The sequence below is a fragment of the Felis catus genome, chromosome B3, assembly GCF_018350175.1.
Source record: "Felis catus isolate Fca126 chromosome B3, F.catus_Fca126_mat1.0, whole genome shotgun sequence".
NCBI lineage: Eukaryota > Metazoa > Chordata > Mammalia > Carnivora > Felidae > Felis > Felis catus.
Genome location: NC_058373.1, coordinates 138,837,744 through 138,860,934, shown reverse-complemented (window position 1 = coordinate 138,860,934; position 23,191 = coordinate 138,837,744). Strand labels below are relative to the sequence as shown.

The 23,191-nt window shown below is 45.0% G+C and overlaps 1 protein-coding gene across 1 annotated transcript in view; it reads right to left on the bottom strand.

Annotated features, from left to right (window-relative positions):
- The window catches only part of AK7 (adenylate kinase 7), a 68,674-nt gene that overhangs the window by 29,663 nt on the left and 15,820 nt on the right, over positions 1–23,191 (bottom strand). Inside the window, exons 5-8 of the mRNA XM_045060674.1 lie at positions 21,671–21,765; positions 14,044–14,154; positions 3,975–4,055; positions 1,532–1,620 (exon numbers count right to left, since the gene is read on the bottom strand). Of these exons, the coding sequence (XP_044916609.1) occupies positions 1,532–1,620; positions 3,975–4,055; positions 14,044–14,154; positions 21,671–21,765 (376 nt within the window). The remainder of the gene's footprint in view (positions 1–1,531; positions 1,621–3,974; positions 4,056–14,043; positions 14,155–21,670; positions 21,766–23,191) is intronic.

The following is a 23,191-nucleotide window of genomic DNA, read 5'->3' as shown; positions in this document are numbered from 1 at the left end:
TAACCGACTGAGCCACCCAGGCACCCCCATCTTATTATTTTTTAATGTCTATTTGTTTTTGAGAGAGACAGAGTGCAAGCAGGGGAGGGGCAGAGAGAGAGGGAGACACAGAGTCTGAAGCAGGGTCCACGCTTAGCGCAGAACCTGACTCAGGGCTCAATCTCACGACCCTGGGATCATAACCTGAGCCGAAATCAAGAGTCGGGCACTCAACTGACTGGGCCACCCAGGCGCTCCGGTATTTTGTGTTCATAATGTAAAGGATTCTTTCACATCTTTAAAACCTAATAATGTAATAATGTAAAGTGTCCGCTGGAAAGAAGGGTACGTTTCAGCGTTTCCATGTCCAGTGTTACATGTTGTCTAGAATAGATCTAGGTTTTGCATGCAGTCTGGAGTTTATATAATTTGGAGGACGCTTCTTTAAGAAAAATAATAAAACTTAAATTTAGGACCTTGGAAGAGACCCACATAGTGGTGGGGGTCTTAAAATCTAAGCTTCATGGTTTCCCAGTAAATTTGTAAACCCACCCGGGATTATGACTAATTGCCTAAATGACCACTGGAATCTAGAAGCCAGAGTCTCAGGGAAGGGCTGAAACTGCTCACTCCTGGCGGGGGGTGGGTGGGAGGGTGGGTGGAGGGGGGTGCAACAGGGCAGTAGAATAAAGCCCCCGGAACCTAAAATGTAGAAGTGATAAACCATAAATACAGTGAACCCTCCCTCTGACCCCAGTGTCCAAGTCAGGGTCTGCAAAGAGGAAGGCTCTCCAGACATGTCTGGAGCCTAGCCTGGGACACAGTGTGAGTGTGAAACACGTGTGCTCAAGTGGCCTACAGTTGCCAAAAACACCTGCTTCAGGTTTAGAATTTGTGATCTGATTTCTGGAACTTAATTAAGTTGGTAGGCTGGACACAACACTCTCACCTGAGACAGAGGAACAAGAGAGTAGGTCCCCAGAATGCACATAACACAGTCTTATCTTTTCCTGAATTGGAAGGCATGCTGTTCTGTGGGAGAACAGTCTAAAAGATGACCTTGAACTTGTCATCCAAAGTGCAGCACTTTAAATTTTTTTTTTTTACGTTTATTTATTTTTGAGACGGAGAGAGACAGAGCTCTGTTCTTAATCCCCTCTGTTCTCCCCCCCATGATGGGGGAGGGTCAGAGAGAGAGAGGGAGACACAGAATCCAAAACAGGCTCCAGGCTCTGAGCTGTCAGCACAGAGCCCGACGCAGGGCTCGAACTCACGGACCACGAGATCATGTCCTGAGCCGAAGTCGGACGCTTAACCGACTGAGCCACCCAGGTGCCCCCAAAGTAGAGCACTTTTAGATGGTGGACCCTATTCCACCAGATGCAAACTGGAGATAATAACCACACCTTCTGCATAGGGTTGTTGCCAAGAATAAATACAATAACACACGTGAGGGTCTTGGTGTGTGTAAGTGCTCACTCCAGGCTCACTCCAACACCAGCACGTTAGTCAATTACTTCTAGGGAAGTCGTATCTCTAGGACGATACTCACCCTGCTAGATCAAGAACATGGATTGTTGGGATTACATTTGTTCCATCTCCAAACACTGGCAACGCAGGGACCTCACCCAACCAAGCCATCTAAAAGAAAAGCAAAAGCGTATTTTCCCTGGTTATACATAACTATTATGGCTCACACACACAGCCATAGTCAGGGGCATCCGAAAGACCCATTATCTGATGAAGTCATCGCCTAAGGGGATGTTTTGAAAATCAGTTCTTTCTTTTTTTTATTAAAAAAATTGTTTTAATGTTTATTTATTTTTGAGAGAGAGAGAGAGAGTGAGAGAGCAGGGGAAGGGCAGAGAGACAGGGAGACACAGAATCCGAAGCAGCAGGCTCCAGGCTCTGAGCTGTCAGCACGGAGCCTGATGGGGGCTCGAAGTCACAAGCTGTGTGATCATAACCTGAGCCGAAGCTGGATGCTCAGGCTCAACATACTGAGCCACCCAGGCGCCCCTGAAAACCAGTTCTGATGGGATTTAGTTGCTGATCGAGTCCTATTAAGAGAAATAGTGTAACCTCAGGGCTGAAATACTTTACAAGAAATCTATCTTTCCTGGCTCTCTTCAGGAGTCATCTGCATGGCGTCTATACAGAAAGGAAACGTTTTCATATGCGTGACACCTTCCACTCTTACCAAAAAATGTGAATTCAAGTCTAAAATTCCTCCCACAGGGCCAGGGATAATTAGTATCAGTTCATAGATGAAATGCTTAGTTGATAAAGTATTCTGCAGGAGGCTACATTTCTGATGAGTTGGGGAGCCTGGATTTGAACCCTGGTCTTCAGGGTCCAAGTCCTTGTCTTTTCCCTGCATTAGGTATTTCAGTAAATAGACAGTCTGGGTATTGTTCAGCTGTCAGGTACTAGATTATTTTAAATTGCTTTTATTTTTTTAAAGTCTATTTATTTTGAAAGAGAGAGAGCACATGAGCAAAAGAGCAGGGGAAGGACAGAGAGAGGGAGAGACAGAATCCAAAGCAGGCTCCGAGCTGTCATTGCAGAGCCCAATGCGGGCCTCAATCTCACGACCCCGAGATCATGACCTGAGCTGAAATTGAGAGTCGGACACTTAACCGACTGAGCCACCCAGGAGCCCCTTAAGTGACTTTTAAACAGTCAAAGAGGTAGGCGTGGGGGCCACAGCAAACCACTGGATCTTGTAAGATATTTTGGACTCTGCAAAACCACTGAAGAACTTTAAGCAGTAGACCGTTGAATTTGAAGCAGTAAACCACCAAGAATTGACATCAGATTTGCTTTTGTTGCCACTAGAAAGAATGATGGGGATTAAGAGTTGAAACGGGAAGGTGGAGGTCAGGACAGTTGTGCAGACAAGAGATGTCTGCCCTCCCCAGCCCGTGGGTGGAGGACTGGGGGAGCGCGGTTGGGGAGAAGGGAGATACTGGGGAGGTTGGCTCTACAGTACTGGGGGGTTTCGTGATGGATGAGAAGGAGGGAGGGGTTGGGTTGTGGTTGCTGCGGCTGGGTGGAAGAAGGTCCCATTTTCGGAGATGAGGTCCTAGAGGAACGGCAGGTTTGGGGGTGACCGTAGGTGGAGTTTGGGTTTGTGAACCATCCGAAGTGAGGTGTCGAATAAATAGGCAGCCAGATGTACAGAGCTAGGACTAAGGAGAGAGCCCTGCTGGAGAAACTTATGTTTGAGAGTCATTGGCCCCAGTCACGGGAATGGACAGACCCACCCAGGGAAAGAGTGTAGACAGAGAAGACCAGAGGGTCTGGGGCAGGAACCTGAGAAAGCCAACATTCAGTGGTCAGGTGGGTGAGGGGTAGCTGAGAACCGATAAGGAGAGACTACAAATGGACATCATCACCTACCACTGTCCCACACTTCGGCCCCACGCAGCTTTTTGCTGTCCCTTAGCCCAGCCCACACGTTGCTGCCTCCAGTCTTCGTGCTTACAGGTCCCGCTGCCTTTCCCCCAGAAAGCGAAGGAGCCACCTCCCTTTCCACTTCCTGCTCACATGTCCCCTCCTGAGAAACGCTTTCCCCGACCATCATATCCAAGATACAACCTCCTAGCCCTACCCCCGGCTCTCTTTCTACCTTTCTCTGCTTTGTTGCTTTCCGTTTTGTTTTTCAACAGCTGAAATACTCAACGTGTACCGGCTAATTTGGCCCTTGTCTACTACTCTCCTCCTCTGCCCCACCGGAATCCAAGCCCCACAAACGCAGGGGTTTTATTACGGCCGCGGATTCCCCGAATCTACAATGGTTTCCGGCCCGTGGGAGGCATCGGCGTTTGTCTCATGAATGAAAGGAGATCCATCTTGTTCCCTTACTATGCCGAGAGTGTGGTAAATACAAATTGTTAGTAACAGGAAAGGAAAATAGAAAAAAAATCTTCAAATTGTATAACCTTACGGTAAAATGCTTTAAGAAAAAACCTTCAGTCACTGAAAACTCATACCTTGAAAAAATAATGTAAGATGCCTCCTTCCACTCCATACTGAAGTCCAGCAGCAACCACGTAAGTCGCGAATTTTTTGACCTATTAGATAAGGTACAGGAGAAAAGCTAAATGTAATATTATTAATCATACCAAACCAGATTATTTTTGTGGCTAGAATGAGTACTATATGAATTCTTCTGACCACTATTAAAATTGGTTTGGTACTTTTTTTAAGTTTATTTATTTATTTTGAGAAAGAGAGAGATCGAGCGTGAGCAGGGGAGGAGCAAAGAGAGAGAGAGAGAGACAGAGACAGAGATAGAGACAGAGATAGAGAATCCCAAGCAGGCTCCACACTGTCAGCACAGAGCCTCACGAACTAGGAGATCATGACCTGAGCCAAAACAAGAATCAGGTGCTTAACCGACTGAGCCACCCAGGCGCTCTGGGACTTTTTTTTTTTTTTTTAACGTTTATTTATTTTTGAGACAGAGAGAGACAGAGCATGAACGGGGGAGGGGCAGAGAGACAGGGAGACACAGAATCGGAAGCAGGCTCCAGGCTCTGAGCCATCAGCCCAGAGCCCGACGCGGGGCTCGAACTCGTGGACCGCGAGATCGTGACCTGAGCCGAAGTCGGACGCTTAACCGACTGAGCCACCCAGGCGTCCCTGGGACTTTTAATTAACTAAAAGCCAGAGACGATTATGTGTGACACCTTAACACCTCCATGCACTATACTGGCACCTACAGAAGAAGGGAGATATAAAAATGGGTCCTTCCATGACGATCTTTACTTACCCAGTAGGGGAGGCGGACACACATACGGAGTTTCTAGGAACGGGCCACACTACAACATGTGATCTTGTGATTCATAACAAGATACTTATATTCGGTTTTCATCTCCATATCTGGCACTGAGTTCCTACAACTACAGGAATGTCCTAAGCAATAGAGTGATCAAGGTGTCTTTTGTTATGTCAATCAGGTGACTTTTGGACCCAATCTGGAGATATGGGTTGATTGCCTGAAGCGCCAAGCTTGTGACCAGAAGGTCAGAACTTCCAACTCCTGTACCACCTCCAGGGAGGGGGAGGGGGTGAGGGGTGGAGAGGAGTTCAGTCACCAATGGCCACCGATTTACTCAAACATGATGAAGTCTCCATAAAAGCCCAAAAGGAGGCTTGGATAGCTTCTAGATTGGTGAAATGTGTGCAGACTCGGGAAGAGTAGGGAAACTCCATGACTTTCCCTATCCCTTGCCCTGTGGATCTCTTCCATCGGGCTCTTCTGGAGTTATATTCTTAAAAGTGTATTTATTTATTTTTGAGAAAGAAAGAGAGAGCGAGAGAGGGCAAGAGAGTGAACAGGGGAGGGGCAGAGAGAGAGGGAGAGAGAGAATCTCAAGCAAGCTCTGCGTTGTCAGCACAGAGTCCAACATGGGGCTCGAATTCATGAACCGTAGGATAGTGACCTGAGCCTAAATCCAGAGTTGGGCATTTAACCGACTGAGCCACCCAGGTGCCCCTGAGTTATATTCTTTTATTATAGCAAACTGGTAATCTAGTATGTAAAATGTTTCTCTGAATTCTGTGAGCCACTCTAGCAAACTATTCAAACCTAAGGTGGGGGAGGTGAGTGGGGTCATTGGAACCTCCAACCCATATGGGTTGGTCAGAAGCACAGGTGACAACTTGGGCTTGCAACTGAAGAGGGTAGAAGAAGAAAAATGTTCACCTTTAGCTCAGAAGGCTGACTTATAGCCTGCATAGTTTTGATAAGGATCAAATACATACGGGTTGCTACATTCTTCTAGGGTCTCATGACGGCCCGTGTATTTCACTGACAGTTAATATTGAACTGAATGATACGCACCAGAGAAATCTCGTGAAAGTAGTTTCACCAGTAGAAATTCAAAGCAGCATTTCTGATCTCATACTTCTTGCACGTCCCTACCCCCTTGAGCACTCAGCATACAACCACCAGCTTCGTACAGAAAGAGTGCAACCCTTTCTGCCCACGGGTCCTGTCCCCATGCTACTTAAATAAACTTACTAAGTCGTTACATACACCGTCTCAAGAATTCTTTCTTGACCGTTGCGCTCGACGACCCCACAACACAACTGGTGTCTGAAGAGGCAGGGGGCAGGCTTGCAGGGCTGAGCCCTAGCGGGATCTGACGTCACCTCCAGGAAGACAGTGTCAGAACTGAGTTGAAATGTAGGACACCCAGCTGGTGCCGAGACTGTCTTTGCCTCGTGGAAAACCCCTCCCAGGGTGTGCGCGCACACACGTTGGAACTGGGTCCGGAAACTCTGTCGGGAAAATGAGTCTTTTCTGCTCCAGGTGGTGGATTAAAAAATCTAAAGCCTCCGAGCGCAAATACCAAAAAATGCCGAATAAGATGCCACTCGTATCCTGCCAACAAGGCAGAATTCTCAAGGACATAAGAGCTACCCGCTAGGACCCAAAAACCGAAGTGACTCAGTGGGCTGAGTGTCCGACTCTTGATGTCAGCTCAGGTCGTGGTCTCACAGTTTGTGGGTTCAAGCCCCTCCTGGGGCTCTGAGCTGACAGTGCGGAGCCTGCTTGGGATTCTCTCTCTCCCTCTCTGCCTCCTCTGCTCATGTGTGCACGTGCTCTCTCTGTCTCTCTCAAAATAAATAAATAAACACTTAAAAAAAAAAAAAACAACCAGAAGTGAAAACAAGAGTGGGGAGAGCAGAGAGTTGGGCCACAGTATGAAGGGTGCATTCACAACAAAAGGGTGACCTTAGAAGGAAGTCCTCCCTGCGACAGAAGACGGCGAGAAAGAATCATGTCCAGCCTAGCCACGGCTTTGGAAGGAAAAACGCTCCCTGGAGAATTTTAACCTTGGCCTTGTACTTTTCAAAGGTTTGTCTTTCACATTTAAATTCCCTGCTTAATCCAGATATTCCAGAGTCAAAAAGTTACATAAAAAGCATTTTAGGCAGTGAGACTCTTTAGAGCACTTCAGAGAGGCAGATACAAAGCCCCTGCTACCCCCACCCAGGGACCTCCCTTGTCCCTTAAAGCCCCAGTAAAGGGACAACGCTGGGGCAAGAGTGGTGACTTATGGTAGCGGAGGTGTGCTGGTTTGAGGGCACAGCATTGACCGTGAAGCCAATAACAAACTGTAAGGCATGTTCACATGGTGAATTCCCATTTCCCACTGACCATGATGAATCCTGAAGGCACCCGACTCATGAACATCCTTGAGACTTTTATAGCAGCACTTTTGGTGAACACGGACTTCGCATTAGCCCCCTTTCCCCTGAGAACTCATCTACATGAGGTTTTTAGGGGCAATGAGCTATTAAGAAACCAATGTCGACAATTTAAAGCGATGCTAAAAAAAAAAATCCATGTCAAATTACAGGATTATTTTTATAATTGGAGTTCCATAAATCGCCAGAAAATATGTTTATTAATAGTGACTTTGTAGAAAAATATCTTGCTAAAGATGAGCTCACAAACCAAAATTATAAAACGTATGAGGGAACAAACAATCCACCACAAATGAAATCAGACTTGCACTGCCTTCAGAAAATAAATTAGCAGAGGGGCGCCTGGGTGGCTCAGTCGGTTACACGTCCGACTTCAGCTCAGGTCGCGATCTCACAGTTCCTGAGTTTGAGCCCCGCGTCGGGCTCCGTGCCGACAGCTCGGAGCCTGGAGCCTGCTTCGGATTCTGTGTCTTCCTTTCTCTGCTCCTCTCCTGCTCATGCTCTGTGTCTCTCTCTCACTCTCAAAAATAAATAAGCATTAAAAAAAGAAAGAGTAGAAATGAGCAGAGATTGTGGAATAAATACGTTTGTACTGATGAAAAAATAAAGACATGGGAAACAAAGGAAACGAACACAATGATGAGGGTGGTGACAACAGAGATGATGATAAAGAACAGGCAGGTATAGAGTAAGGAACAGAGAGGAGTCAAGGTTGCTGATTTAAGGTGGAGGAAGAGAGTTGACCACATCCTAGCCTCCCTCCCCGCTGCATTCATCAGAGCCTGAGTCAGGCTGAGCTAGCAGGAGAGAAGTTTAAAATTAAATGGTAGACTGATAGCTTTAGTATTAAACTTGTCTGAGCCTTTGTAAGACTAGAAAAGACTCCACTAATACCTGAGAATGGTCTGGAAAGCTGTGGACTTGGCTGGAGATATTGTCCTGCTCTCAATTATTAAGAAAAAATACAGATTTTATAGTTTCATTCTGGCAATGTCGAACACTGTGAAGGGGTTACAAGACTGTGCCTTGAAATGAACAAGCCAAAAATCTAACATGATATCAAAGAGATATGGATAAATGTACTCCATAGTATATCCCTGTCAGTAATTGATAAACTCAGGAGACCCCAAACTAGTAAGATATGCAAAACACCATTAAGAAACTTGACCTAAGTAGACATATATAGAGACTCCACACAGTTTGAAATACACAGGTTTTTCAAGTCCATGTGGAATTTAAAATAAAAACAACACAGGCCATGTACTATGTAGCAAAGAATCTCATGACCAAATTCTCTGACCACATTCTCTGACCACCCCAGACCACATTCTCTGACCAAAAAGCAATTAAGTTAGAAATGAACAACAAAAAGATAACACCTTCTCTAGATATCTGGAAATTTAAGAAACCATTTCTCAATAATTCACAGCACTGCTTCCCAAGTTCTAATAGACTATAGAAAATTTGTAGAAATGAATAATAATACAAATACCATTTATGGCACTTCAAAACTTGAAAGCTGTTAAAATTATACTTGGTAGCAAATTTGTGGCATTAAGTGGTTATATTAGAAAAACAAAGACTGAATATTAATAAACTTAGCTTCTAAAACAAAACAGCATAAACACAAATTAGAAAGAAGAATAATAAAGACAGAGAAATTGATTTCTTAAAAAACAAAGAAATAGCAGAACACAGCAAAAACTACCTCTTTGATAAGAATAATAAAATTGAAAAATTGATTCAGGGGTGCCTGGGTGGCTCAGTTGGTTAAGTGTCGGACTTCCACTCAGGTCATGATCTCGCAGCTCGTGAGTTCGAGCCCCGCATCAGGCTCTGTGCTGACAGCTTGGAGCCTGGAGCCTGCTTCCAATTCTGTGTCTCCCTCTCTCTCTGCCCCTCCTCTGCTCATGCTCTGTCTCTCTCTCTCAAAAATAAATAAACATTAAAATATAAAAAAAATTGATTCAGATTGATGAAGAAAAGAAGGGTAAGACAAATAAACAGCAACATTGGAGTTTGAGTTGCTGAAACAGACACTTTTTCCTTTTGGAGTTCTGAAGATTTAAAAAAGATTTACGGACACATGGATGGCTCAGTTGGTTAGGTGTCCAACTCTTGATTTCAGCTCAGGTCATGAACTTCCCATTCATGGAATCAAGCCCCCTGTTGGGCTCTACACTGATAGCTCAGAGCCTGCTTGGGATTCTCTCCCTCTCTCTCTCTCTCCCCCTCCCTGATTCACTCTCTCTCTCTCTCTCTCTCTCTCTCTCTCTCTCAAAATAAATAAATAAAAATAAACATTTAAAAATATTTGGGGTGCCTGGGTGGCTCAGTTGGTTAAGTGTCTGACTCTGCTCAGGTCATGATCTCGTGGTTCGTGGGTTTGTGAGTTCGAGCCCTGTATCAGGCTCTCTGCTGTCAGCACCAAGCCCACTTTGAATGCTCTGCCCCACCTGTCCCTCTGCACCTCCCCTGCTTGCTCTCTCTCTTTCTCAAAAATAAAAATTAAACACAATTTTTTTTAAGATTAAAAAGATTAAAACTCTGTAAAAAGGCAGATGGATCTCCAAGTCACAACTTTATTACTGGTGTGGTTTAGGCTAGAGGACATTACTTAGCTGAGCAGGGATGAGGGGCTTCCTAATCCTGAACTCCAGAATAAGACAAATTTTCCCAACCAGGCACAGGCAGCACCAGAAAACTATGGGTTGGTTCTCCCCTGGGGGGCTGCCCCTGCAACACTTAGGGCATGAAGACGCTGAACGCCGAATGCAGGCACAGCAACATTGAATTCAGCAACGCTGAATGCAGCTACGTTACAGCTGTAGCCCAGAGCAACGAGAGGGAGGTGGGGTCAACATGACGTGACCACGCCCCTGACACAGCCACCAATCACGTAACCCGATTGAGCTTCAAGCCGCGGGTAACAGGTGCCGGCAAGAAGACAGCCTTTGGGGAGGATACCCAGGCACTTCCTCATGGGCACCAAAAGAGTGGGAAAGCAGTGATGCCCCCTCACAATATTCGTCCTGAAAAGGGAGACTAAGCTACAAATAGAAATTTAAAAGACATCTTAGGAGAGACTTGTGGGCAACTTTTGCCAGTTAATTTGAAAACTTAGCCTAAAGGGCTAGTTTCTTGCCCCCAAAACCCACGACTGCCTTCACCCAGTCCAAGATCGTTTTATAGGCAAATTCTACCAACTATTCAAGAGATATGCCCAATTTCATATAAATTACAAGAGAACAGTAAATTTTGTTTTCAATTTGTACGGGAATAGTAAAACCAGGAAACTAAAACAGGAAAGAGACAGTATGACAAAGGCAGACTATAAGCCATTTTCACTCATCTTGACTCTAAGTGCAAAAATCTCCAATATGGGATTATCAAAGCAAATCTAGAAACTTTTTTTTTTTTTTTTTGTAAGTGAGCTCTACATCCAATATAGGGCTTGATCTCACAACCCTGAAATCAAGAGTTATTCATGCTCTACTGACTGAGCCAGTCAAGCAGCCCTGGAAATATTTTTTATTAAAAAATTATCATGAGCAACTTGGGTTCGCCAGAGAATACAAGCATCAAAAGTCAGTGTGGTAAACAAATTATTACAATAAATTTCATACATTGCCATCGAGATCTGACAGGTGACCATTTTTTCAGGGACTATGTACACAATACCCCACAATTAAGTGGTATTCAGGGACGACTTAATGATTGAAGTAATTTGCAAGATAGGCAATTCTGGTTAATTAATTTATTTTTTTTTTAATTTTTTTTTTCAACGTTTATTCATTTTTGGGACAGAGAGAGACAGAGCATGAACGGGGGAGGGGCAGAGAGAGAGGGAGACACAGAATCGGAAACAGGCTCCAGGCTCTGAGCTGTGAGCACAGAGCCCGATGCGGGGCTCGAACTCACAAACCATGAGATCGTGACCTGAGCCGAAGTCTGACGCTGAACCGACTGAACCACCCAGGTGCCCCTAAAATATTCTAAATAATCGGTGTGACTCATTTAAAGATGGAGGCACCCAGTTCAAGCCATGTTGAGTGTTAGGCAAATCACAGCTATTTAAGCAACTTGTATAATTATCAGGGCTCCCCCTTTGTCTCAGAAAACTAAATAAGTCCACCTTCGGGGGACTACATATATTACTACGTATATTTAGGTGGTACATAAATATGAATGTGATGGCTGCAAGTGTGGTCAGCAGAAGAGCATCGGACAGCCAGCCTCAGGAGTGCCAAGACCTCAACTGCTTGTTCACGGCCGGGAGGCCAGCTCTTAGCCACGGTGCCTGGTACACATGTGTTAAATGAATGGGTTAAAGTTTACTTCTAAGGTTCAATCGACCCAATGCAAAGCACTAGGTTTAAAATAGGGTCACTGAGAGGCGCCTGGGTGGCTCAGTCAGTTGAGCGTCTGACTCACGATTTTGGCTCAGGTCATGATCCTGGGGTCAAGGGACAGGGCCTCACATCGGACTCCGAGATGAACAGGGAGCCTACTTAAGATTCTCTCTCTCTCTCTTTCTCTTTTCCCCCTCCCCTGCTCATGCACTCTTTCTCTCTCTAAAATTAAAAAAAAAAATTTTTTTTAAATAGTGTCATTGAGATGACCAAGTTGGCCAGATCAACCTGATTTTATTAATTGTTCAGTAAAGACTAATTAAGAAAGCTGGGAATACTATATATATATAATATATATAATATATATAATATTTTATATAAAATATAAATATATTAAAATATAAATGTATTAAATATATTTTTATATAAAATATATTTTATATAAAAATAAAAAATTATTTTGAGAGAGCAAGAGAGAGCAAGCTGGTGGGGGAGGGGCAGAGGGAGAGAATGAATCCCAAGCAGTCGCCACCTAGCACGGAGCCTGACTCGGGGCTTGATTCTGCAAACCGTGAGATCATGACCTGAGGTGAAATCAAGAGCTGGGTGCTCAGCTGAGCCACCCGGGCGCCCCTAGAATAAAGTTTTTCAATAAAGTTTTGATTGTTTTATTTAGAGCATGAAATAAATTTAATGTTTCTATAAGAAAACATATTAAAATGATAGTATTTCTCCATTTTACACTTTTAGTCACATCAATTATGTTTATGTGTGTTTTCTTCTACATAATTTGGCATAAATAATCAAGAAATCATGGATTCTTGGGGCACCTGGGAGGCTCAGTCGGTTAAGCGTCAGACTTCGGCTCAGGTCATGTGCTGACAGCTCAGAGCCTGGAGCCTGTTTTGGATTCTGTGTTTCCCTCTCTCTCTGTTCCTCCCCCACTCACTCTGTCTCTCTCTCTCTCTCTCAAAAATAAACATTAAAAATTTTTTTTAATATAAAAAAAAGAAATCATGGATTCTCTACCTGGGGCAAAGCTCAAAGCTCAATAAAATAATATACTCACAAGATTTGGAAGTGGAAGAAATTTAGACCTGTCTAGTCCAGTGCCTTTATTCATTTATTTTAACTCCAAAGTGTTAATGACTTAGCTAAGGTCATAAATTAATGGCAGAAAAGGGGCTAGAACTTTGAATCCTATATTATTTTCTTCAAATATTTTATACTTGTGGTGTTTGCATTGCCAGAATAAAAAAAAATTATTTTATTTATTTATTTATTTTTTGGTTTTAATAGGACAGAAGGTGGGGACAAAGTTCCCATTGTAATATCCTCTGAGCCCACTAGGTGTCACCTTGGAACCATTGTTACATATCCCTACTGTGGGTGTTCTGCTCCCGGGAAAAACATAGTGGATGGAACCTTTAGAAGTTTGGGGGTTCTATATAAATTCTACTTAAGTTAAAGGAGGATGAAGGTACCAGCACCTGGTTCACAGAATTTTGAGGATTATATAGGATGTACCAGAAGTAAACCCATGAGGATTACCAGAAGTAAAACATTTAGCACAGGGCCTGGCACATAGTAAGCAAACCCTTGATAATTCTTAGGTGTAGTAAACTTATTCATCACCAAGGCACTCCTACCATCTATTTTGACAAAAGATAGGAAATATAATAGTTTAGGATATATATATATATATATCTCCAAATGATAAATTTTGCTGCAACAGAAGGCTAAGAAGTGTTATTATTTACAAGAGTTTCTCAGCTATGGGTCGATCTTAATAACTCGTGGCCAGGCCTGTGTCAAGATCAACTCTACTGCAAGACTGAGCTTTGAAATCAAGAAAAATTAAATAAACCCCACAGTCTGATGGATCTAGTTCTGAACCACAGCTGTACCACTTGATGCCTCTTTCCTGAAGTGCCCGCATCCGGGAAATGGGGATCATGATGTACAGATTCAAGACCGTTGTTGTAAGGAGTGGATCAGACAAGGCCAAGAATTGTGCACGCAGAACGGTGCTCAGCAAACCCCAGTTGTGTGAACTTGAGCCACGTGTTTAACTGCCGGATGTCCTCTCCGCCTTATTTGTAAGGGAAGGTCAATAGGCACTTTTCAGTTATAAGAAACAAATGAGACAGATTCTGGAAAAGGGGGAAATGTGGCTCCCCTCTTCCCCACTCCAACTCTGAGTTATTTGCCTCTTCTGGGCTAAGGGACCCTTTGGACCCACACCTTAGTGGATAAGGGCTTGAGCTCTGCTGGGGCCTAACACAAGGCTCTCAACCAAAGCCAGAACCAGAAGTAAGGCTCATCTTGGGATGAGCCTGAAGCTCAGAGACCTGTGGGTGTGAGGACAAGGTCTCAACGAGCTGAGACGATGTCCGTAAGGCACGGAGAACAGTCCCGGCCACGTGCGTTGAGCACTGCCTCAGAAAGGACTTCTCTTACCCTAAATGCCTTACTACTCCAGACCTACATTTTTTCCAAATTTGAGAACCATTTTTTCGGCATTGATGTGGTCCAGAAAATTAGGATGTGGCTTTCTTCTTCGATAATCCTCCTCAGTAAACGGGATCTCAGAATCATCCTGTGAAAGAAAAAAATCCAGGTTGGATGGGTGAAACTTAAGAGCTACATAAAACATCTAAGCCCCAGATGCTGGCTCGGCTATGTTCCAAAGAGCTCAGATAAAGCATCTGAAAAGTTACTGCTTATTTTTACAGTGATTTGACTTCCTTGAAAATGCTTTAGCTGGCCAAATTTTATCATTTATACTTAATTGAAACAAAATAAAAATTCAAATGTCTTTCTTTTATTTTGTAGAGACAGCGTCAGGTTGTCTCTGGGATTCCATCAAGACCTTCAGTAACCCATTTCTTCGATTTTTTTAAATTATTTTTTAATGTTTATTTATTTTTGAGAGAGAGAGAGAAAGAGAGTGCAAGCAGGGAAGGGGCAGAGAGAGAGACACAGAACCGGAAGTAGGTTCCAGGCTCCGAGCTGTCTGCACAGAGCCCGACACGGGGCTTGAACTTATGAACCACAAGATCATGACCTGAGCCGAAGTCAGATGCTTAACCAACTGAGCCACCCAGGCGCCCCTCAATAACCCATTTCTTAATAGTTCTTGCAACTTACATAGTTTCATGTTTTAATCTAAATCATGGGTTTTTCTTTCTCTTCCACACTGCCCTTTCCCCTCGAATCAACCTCATAAGAACATTCCATGTGCAAATTTCTATGTCAGGCTTCATCAGATAAGGTGAAATATCAATTTGCATTGCGAATCAGGGATGAAAAATATTTCTTGGCAGTCCGCTGGCCTGCACATTGTGTCCAGTCCTCCCACAGCTCACCCTCCTGCCCAGTCGCATGGAAGGATTCTTCCAGAACCACAAAATGGAAACTTACAGAGACTCAAAGGAGGAGACTGAGACCCATGGTACAGAGTGGCTTCTCTAAATCCATCCAGATTTAGAGGTCCTAGTAGTTGGATGAGGATTTTATTTTTTTATTTTTTCAAATGCTTATTTTATCTACTTTTGAGATAGGGAGAGTGGAGGAGGGGCAGAGAGAAGGAGAGAGAGAGAATCCCAAGCAGGCTCCACGCTGTTAGCACAGAGCCTGACGCGGGGCTCAAACTCACGAACCGTGAGATCGTGACCTGAGCCGAAGTCGGAAGCTTAATGGACTCACCCACCCAGGCACTCCTGGAGGGGGATTTTTAAAACACATTGTTCAATAGGAGACTTTCAACCACTTCACAGTGGTCCAAGTTACATAATCAACCCAAAACATTGGAGCCCTGAGTTTACAAGGAATGAATCAGAGAAACAGAAGAAACACAGGGTTGAGGACCCCGATTGTTGGCAGGTTGGAGAAACGGGAGGAAGGGCCCAAATGATGGGGGACCAAGCTGGGAACTGGTGGAGGGTGAGGCAGTTTACCAGGGCTTGTGGGCCATGTGGAGGAGTTTAGATTTATACTAAGAGCATAAGGAAGCATTGAAGGGTTTTGAGCATTTTAAGCAGCACTAAGTCATGATCTGAATTATATTTTAAGATCACTTAGGCTGTCCCTTGAAGATTGCATTGGAAGGAGGTGACGGAGGCACCAGTTCCCGGGATGCTTTCACAATGGAAGGTGGTAACGGCTGAGGCTTGGTCTAGGACATCACCATGGATACAAAGAAAGCAAGATGGATTATGACACATTTTGGGTGATGAGTTAACAGAATGTACGATGGGCTGTTGGGTGGGGGGAAGGGAGTGAGGCTAGGGCAGGTGGATTGGGGGTTTTGGCATGGGGAGTAAAACGGGGAGAGAGTTAGTGTTCAAGGGGAACAATTCTGGGTCCATGGTAGGCACTCAATGAGTACATGTTATGGGATAAGCTGACCTCTAAAGCATGTCCAGTGGCTCACATAAAGGGTAGCTAGAAGAACTACAGGGCACCCAGCTAAATTTGAATTTCAGATAAACCACCAAATAATTTTTAGTGTAAATATGTCTTAAATATCTCACGGGATAGACTTAAGCTAAACATTACTCACCATTTACACGAAATTGGAATTTAACCGGGCATCCTGTACTTGTATTTGTTAAATCTGGCCATCCTACTCACTATCAGCTTTCCCTCCGGGATGAATGGAGTCCCGGCATCCCTACGGCCCCAGGCTGTCATGATAGGGTGGCCAGCCTGCCTCATGGACCCTCCTGCTCCCTGTGACTGGGTGCCCAGCACCCCTCTTCTAGTAGAATTTGCCTTTCCTTCAGTCCTCACGGCTACTGCAGAGACGGTCACATCCCTGGTGCTCAGGTTTCGATGGCCAGTCAAACTCGTCCTTAACATTCTGAGACTGGGACTGATGGACAAGCAAGATCACCCCCTCCCTGGCCAGCTGCACGGTAGCCCATGAATGTCAACCAACCTGGGCTTCGGCTTCTGAGTTGTCCTCCCGATTCCTGGTTGGGACAGAGACCTGGCTTTCACATTATGAACCTTTGCTACTATCACCTGACTGTGTTCCTTCTAGTCCTTAAATGTCACATGTTACAAATACACCAGTAAAATATATTTTAATATATATATATATTTTATATATAGATAGATAACCTGTATCTTTCATATACGTTTTAGATCCTTGCAACTATTTGCATCTCTGCTTTTCCAATCAATGACGAGTCGACTCTGGGTCGGCATTATATCCATTATCCTATAATTGATACATATCGATGTCTGGTAGCATTTCTGGAAACGTAGCCTGTCTCCTGGGCATCTCACTGCAATCAATAAGCTTGTTTAGAGGCTTCGTCCTTCCAGGAGGTGAAAAGCTGACTCTGCAGAGTCATCTCCCCCTTTTTGTTTAGGATATTGGGTGAAATCCGTTGTCTTGGAATATGGCGTTGGACCCACTCTTTAGTCGGTCATTGTGTTTCACTGCGTGTGTGGACTACCCACCTGCTGGACTCCTTTTCCCAGCTGGTTATTCCGTGTGACTATCAGAATGCACCAGTTTCTTCCTCTGGATTATTTGGTTGAGTAAAGTTCACCCCTCTTAACTCACACATAAAAAAAAAAGCAAACACATAGCTATACTTTTAAAACAGATACTGGGGCACCTGGGTGGCTCAGCTGGTTGACCATTGGACTCTTGATTTTGGCTCAGGTTTGTGAGATCGAGCCCCGCATCGGGCTCCATGCTGACAGTGCAAAGCCTGCTTGGGGTTTCTGTCTTTCCCTCCCTCTGCTCCTCTCCCACTCTCTTGCTCTCTCAAAATAAATAACTACACTTAAAATAAAATAAAATAAAATAAAATAAAATAAAATAAAATAAAATAAAATAAAGAAGAAAGCCCCATAAACATTAAGATTTTCCCACTTGTCAAAATAAATACAAATGAAAATATTCTACTATATTTACACTTCTTTTGTATTAAAAACGTTCTTTATACAGTTTTATGTCCGTTTGGTTGCTTTTGGCTACAAGTAACAGAAAGTCAAATTCAAAATGGCCCCAACACTGATGGGATTCATGACCTCCAATAAATAACATTCAAAAACCCGGTGGCTCCAGGTGCCCCGTGATGGGCCTCTCTGCTCCTCTGATGCCCTCTGAGCTCTACCTTACTCACTGTGTGGCCCTCCTCTTCAGGCTTATAAGCAACACTGGCAACAGCAGTCCCAAGTGTCATATCCACAGTCAATAATATTCCCAGAGGGAAGAAGGTTGCATCTTCCTTGAAGGCTCTCTTTATCAGAGATGAGCCCTTCCCAGAGGTCTCCTGGAAGACTTCTCTCTGTGCCAAAGACGGGACCGCCCTGATTTTCCTGGGCACAAAGTGAGATTACACCTCCCAGCTTCTCTTGTGGTTGGGTGTGGCCATGTGATTGGGTTTTAGCCTAAGGGATTTAGAGAAGGGACGCACATGTCTTCAGGCCTGGCTTGCAAAGGTTCCCCCAAGCATGATCTTTTGTGACTTCTCCCCAGGGGGGGCTCCCTGGCTTGATATAGATTTGCATCATGGCTCTGGAGGCTGTTCTGGGAGATGGTCAAGCCATCCAATGGAAGGAGTCTGGGTCTCGAATCAGAGTTGGGAGGACACGTACTCATTCATTTGGGACACTTGTCATGTGTTCTATATGAATAAGAGATAAACTTTCCCCAGGGCGCCTGGGTGGCTCAGTGGGTTAAGCGCATCTGACTCTTAACTTTGCCTCAGGTCATGGGGTCGAGCTCAGTCGGGCTCCACACTGACAACGCAGAGCCTGCTTGGGATTCTCTGCCTCCCTCTCTCTCTGCCCCTCCCCAAGTCATGTTGTCTCTGTCTCTCTCAAAATGGATAAATTTTAAAAAATTGTAACGTAAACGTCAGTGGAGAGAGGACCCCTGTCTTCCAGTTTTGGTGGGCAGGTAGGAGCCTCACTTTGCTGGAAGCCTTGCTCTAAGCTCCGAAACTACCTCCTGTCATAAAGCTATGAAAGGTTTGTTTTTCCTCGGATAAAGCCAATTAGCTAACACAGATGGCCACCCAAATTACTAGGTGACTCTGGGACAAACTATTTGTGACAGATGGTGATGTCAAGTCCTCTCACTCAAGAGCCAATTGTTGTTGACCAGGAAACATGTATGCAATGGATTGTATTTGCTTGACTCTAGAAAAAGGTGAGATTTCCTTCTACGTCTGCAACCTCTTAGCGGATCGCCTACGCCAAGCGTGACATTCCATTTTAATGCTTGTTCCGTAATAAAGCTATTTCTTTTCTCTCCTGCCTTGTGAAGGGATTTGCTAGGCTGGGTGAAGATTTTGCTTTTTTTTTTTTTTTTTTTTTTTTTTTTTTTAATTTTTAACGTTTATTTATTTTTGAGACAGAGAGAGACAGAGCATGAACGGGGGAGGGTCAGAGAGAGGGAGACACAGAATCTGAAACAGGCTCCAGGCTCCGAGCTGTCAGCACAGAGCCCGACGCGGGGCTCGAACTCACGGACCGTGAGATCATGACCTGAGCCGAAGTCGGCCGCTCAACCGACTGAGCCACCCAGGTGCCCCAAGATTTTGCTTTTAATTATTAAAATTATTTATTTTTTTCTGAACCATTTGAGAGCAGATTGCATACACCGCACCCCCTTTCTCTTTACTTTTCAGTGTGTATCTCCTCAGAACATTCTCCTATGAAACTGGAGTACAGTGACAAAATTCAGGAAATTTCATACTGATAGGATAATTCTATCCAATCTGCAGTCCATGCCCCAACTTTGTCAACTGTCCCAGTAATGTTCTGTATAGCGCTTTTCCTCTGGTACAGACGCCAATCCAGGATCACGTTTGGCCCTGAGCCGCCATGCCTCAATCGTCTTTATTTGGAACAGTGTTTCAATTCTCTCTCTCATTGCCATCTTTAAAGAATATAGGCCAGTTATTGAATAGAACACCCTTCCATTGGGGTCTGTGTGATGTTCACGTTTGATTCGATTCAGATTCCTACATAGCGAAACTGGTTTCCTCTCTACCCCCATCTACCTCTTCATCCACTGGATGATTTCGAAGGAAATCTCACACATAGCATCGTTTCATCCATAAATGCCTCATTCACTTCACTGCAATTGAATTTATTCATTTTATTTTCATATTTCGCATTACTAGGTCCTGTTTAAGAGACTCCCTGTATAGATTCTATTAATATTTCTCAAAAAATGAAAGTTTTGGTCTTCACTTTGAATTCTGTGATCCACCTGGAACTGAGCTTTTGTATGATGCAAGGTAGACAATTTTGGGGTTGCTGTGGTGGTTACACAACCATATGCATTTGTCAAAACTCACAGAACTGTGCGAGGAAGAGGGTGACCGGTACTCTATGTACCTTATACCTTAATAAGCCTCACGTCAGTCCATCATGAGCTGTTTACGGACATATAAGTTAGAACCATAATGGGAGGATGGGGACGTGCCACAGGGCATAGGAACTAACGCAGCAGCCATTTCCCCCTATTTTCTTTGGAGGACCCATCTCTTCTCCACTCTCAGCCCCTGTAGTTTGGGGGCCAGTCACCCCCGCCTCTAGAAGCGAGTATAGAACCCCAGGCCTGCCCACCCCGAGTTCTGTGTTCCCCTGGCCACTGTGACCGGCTCAGGTTGAGGCTCAAGACCTGGGATGAGACAAAACGGAAGTGGAAAAGAGAATTGAAGCTCCAGGGGACGTAAGCCTGGGAGCTGCTGGGGCCCAACAGGAGGGGAGCTTACGTGAGAGCAAAGCCTACTCAGGACCAAAGAAGCCACGGAAGAGAGAAAGAGCATAGCGAGGTCTGAAGACATTGTGCTTAAGCCTCCAGTTCCAGCTGTGCCTGAAGTCCACCATTGGACTTACCAGCTATGAGTCAATACATTCCCGTTTTGCTTAAGTCAGTGCGAGCGGTTTCCCACTCATTGAGCACGGTCAACCAGGCCTGCAGCCAGTCGAGTGACCAATAATTGTGTTGCAGCAGACACTTCGCTGGACATGCTGAGGGAAAGAACCACGACAGGGTCCAACGACTGGCTTGGCCCTTGAGGTGGGGGCAACCAAATGGAGTGGGCGAGTGAACTTTACTTTTCAGAAAAGGACTGAAACCCTCAGGGCCCTACGTCAAGCATGTCCTGCTTCACCAAGGGAGAGACAGTTAAACAAACAAATGGCCTTTGAGGCGACGTGTGATAAATCCCTAAATATCTCCTTGTTATAGGTAATGTATCCCACTGATTCTAACGTGCGCATTTCCCCCTGACATCCTGACATCTCTGACGTTAGAATGCGCCTCGGGATCAACGGCTGATTACAGCCGTTCTCAGCCAGGAGCATTGACTCTGTCCTTGCTGGTGCCTGAGGGTGACCTTGAGCACAGCTGTTCGTACTAGCATCCTTCCCGATGGAATTAGGTACCGCATGTGATCATTTAATTGCCTTCCTAAATGTCTCTTTAAAAGATCACGTCGTGATTCGGCGCTGAAACTAAAAGGCAGTTCACGGCACAAAGGCACTGGGGCAGAGCCGCGAATGTAAACCTGATATCGGTAAAGAAAACAAGAAGCCCCTGGGAGAATGGCTGTCGTTCCACATTTTCTTGCCAAGTGAGAACCATGGGCTTCACAGAAAAGGAAATAAATGCCGCGAGGCAGGGTTCATACTGAGTTACCGTGCGGACAAAGAAGGTAGGCGTGAGTCAGACGTCTGGACTCCGAATATGAACAAGTTGGGGGTTGTTATCACAACGGCATGTTGCTTATATTCTCCTTGCCGTCTATGCGCAAGAAGGTATGGGGCAGAAACACAGGTCTAAGTCTGAAAGAGCTTCTTCAAATAAGAAGTGTAAGCGATACGTAAGCATGGTTATGGTTGAGTGTCATTTGTAGAGTTTCCTTTTCCTGTCTCAGGGGCACATAGCACAATGAGGCCCCCTAGAATTCAGCGTGCTTGGGGTCCGTGATTTCTGTTGAACGCTTATTCCGGGATGGGCTTCAGGAGTGTGTAAGAAGACACAGTGCCCTAGAGAAAGTTCTCTCCACACACACATCAGGGGGCCTCAAGGGTGGGATGTCGCAGAAAGGAAAAGCTAGTGCTCTACTTACGGGGTCCAGGAGTTTGGAGCGTGCCCAGGTCATCACCGTGGATACCAAAATAAATAGCTTTCGCTTCTCGAAGTGGCTGACTTCTTCATTCAGTGCTGTGGGGCCAAAAAGCAGGACAGTTATTCAGATCCAAAAGACCTGGTTTTCCAAATCATGTGTGGGACTTGAAATTACTCCTTTTTTCAGGAGCACGTTAAGACGAGTGTCACCTCTCTGCTCCACTGGCCTTTTCCCCCCCCCCCACCCCCACATGTCCCTAGCATGTTCTTGGCATTCTCCCTCCAGCCACCTGACCTCTTCTGAGCCCAGCTTACAACCTGAACCCCCGTTCCTGTCTCCTGGCCTCTAGCAACATGGAGTGCCAGTGGTAGTAAGGATCATAGCTGGTTCGGTTGGAACAGTTCACGAGCTTTACCGAATCCTTACCATTACGAGATAGGTATTGCTATCAACTCTGTCTTACAGATGGGGAACAGAGGTCGGTTTGCCCAGAGTCATGGAAGAGGGCTAGGCAGGGTCCGATCCAAGCAGCCTGCTTGCAAGGCCTGTGCTCTCCCCACTATGCCCCAGAGCCAGCCAGCTGTGTGGAGAATGGAGCAGGAAGCCCCATCAAGGTTAGGTCTGGGGGTTGCGAGGGCCCCCAGTCAAAAGGCAAGGCCCCCTTCTGATCACACACAAAGCATTCCTGTGTAGCTTGCGCCCTTGTGGAAGGAAGCAGTTTGGGGTGTGCCCACCCTTCCCACTCTACCTGGCGGGGGGAGGGAGGCCCATGCAGCAGGTGCTGTGGGCCATGGCTGGAGGGCCTTTGGTTCAGCAGGACTAGCTGAGTGGGAACGTTCTGTAGGAATCCGAATTTAGAACAGTGGTGGGTGGAAAGGTAAACATTTGATTTCTAAAGGCTTTGTCCCTCCCCAGGGGGGCTCTCTGCACATTTAAGCCTTGAACCTCTTAAATACTTTGAGCATGGGATGCTGCTAAAATATTTTTCGTGAAGTAGAATTTTCCAGAAGGAAAGAAATCTGCTAAAGGGAGGTCTCGTTACACTGTCAGAGGATCTAAGTGACACGGTTGTCATGGTACATTTTTAGTCTCATGAGCTGATTCCCTAAAGAAGCAAAACAATAAAGTGCTGATATCCTGAATCTAATAAACGTGCGGATTCTGAGCCCGAGGTGAGACAACGTTACAGAATTAAGTAGGAGAACACTGTGTCCACATATTAATCCCTAACTCAAGCGTTCACTTTAGTTTCCATTTTTATTCTATTAACAAAAATTGCCGCTTCAACTTAATTTTGCCCTTTTACCCTTTCTGTCCTCCTGTGCTTTCGGCTGGCCTATTTTGTGACTCCCTGGCACACTTAGACATCCTCGAAGTGGGTTAGCCTTTCATTTATGATTATTTTAATGGGTCTAAAATAATCTGCTTTTTCACTGGTGAACAAGCACATTTTATCCCCCCCCCCCGCCCCCGCTTTTTTTTAAGTAGGCTGCACGCCCAGTGTGGGGCTTGAACTCATGA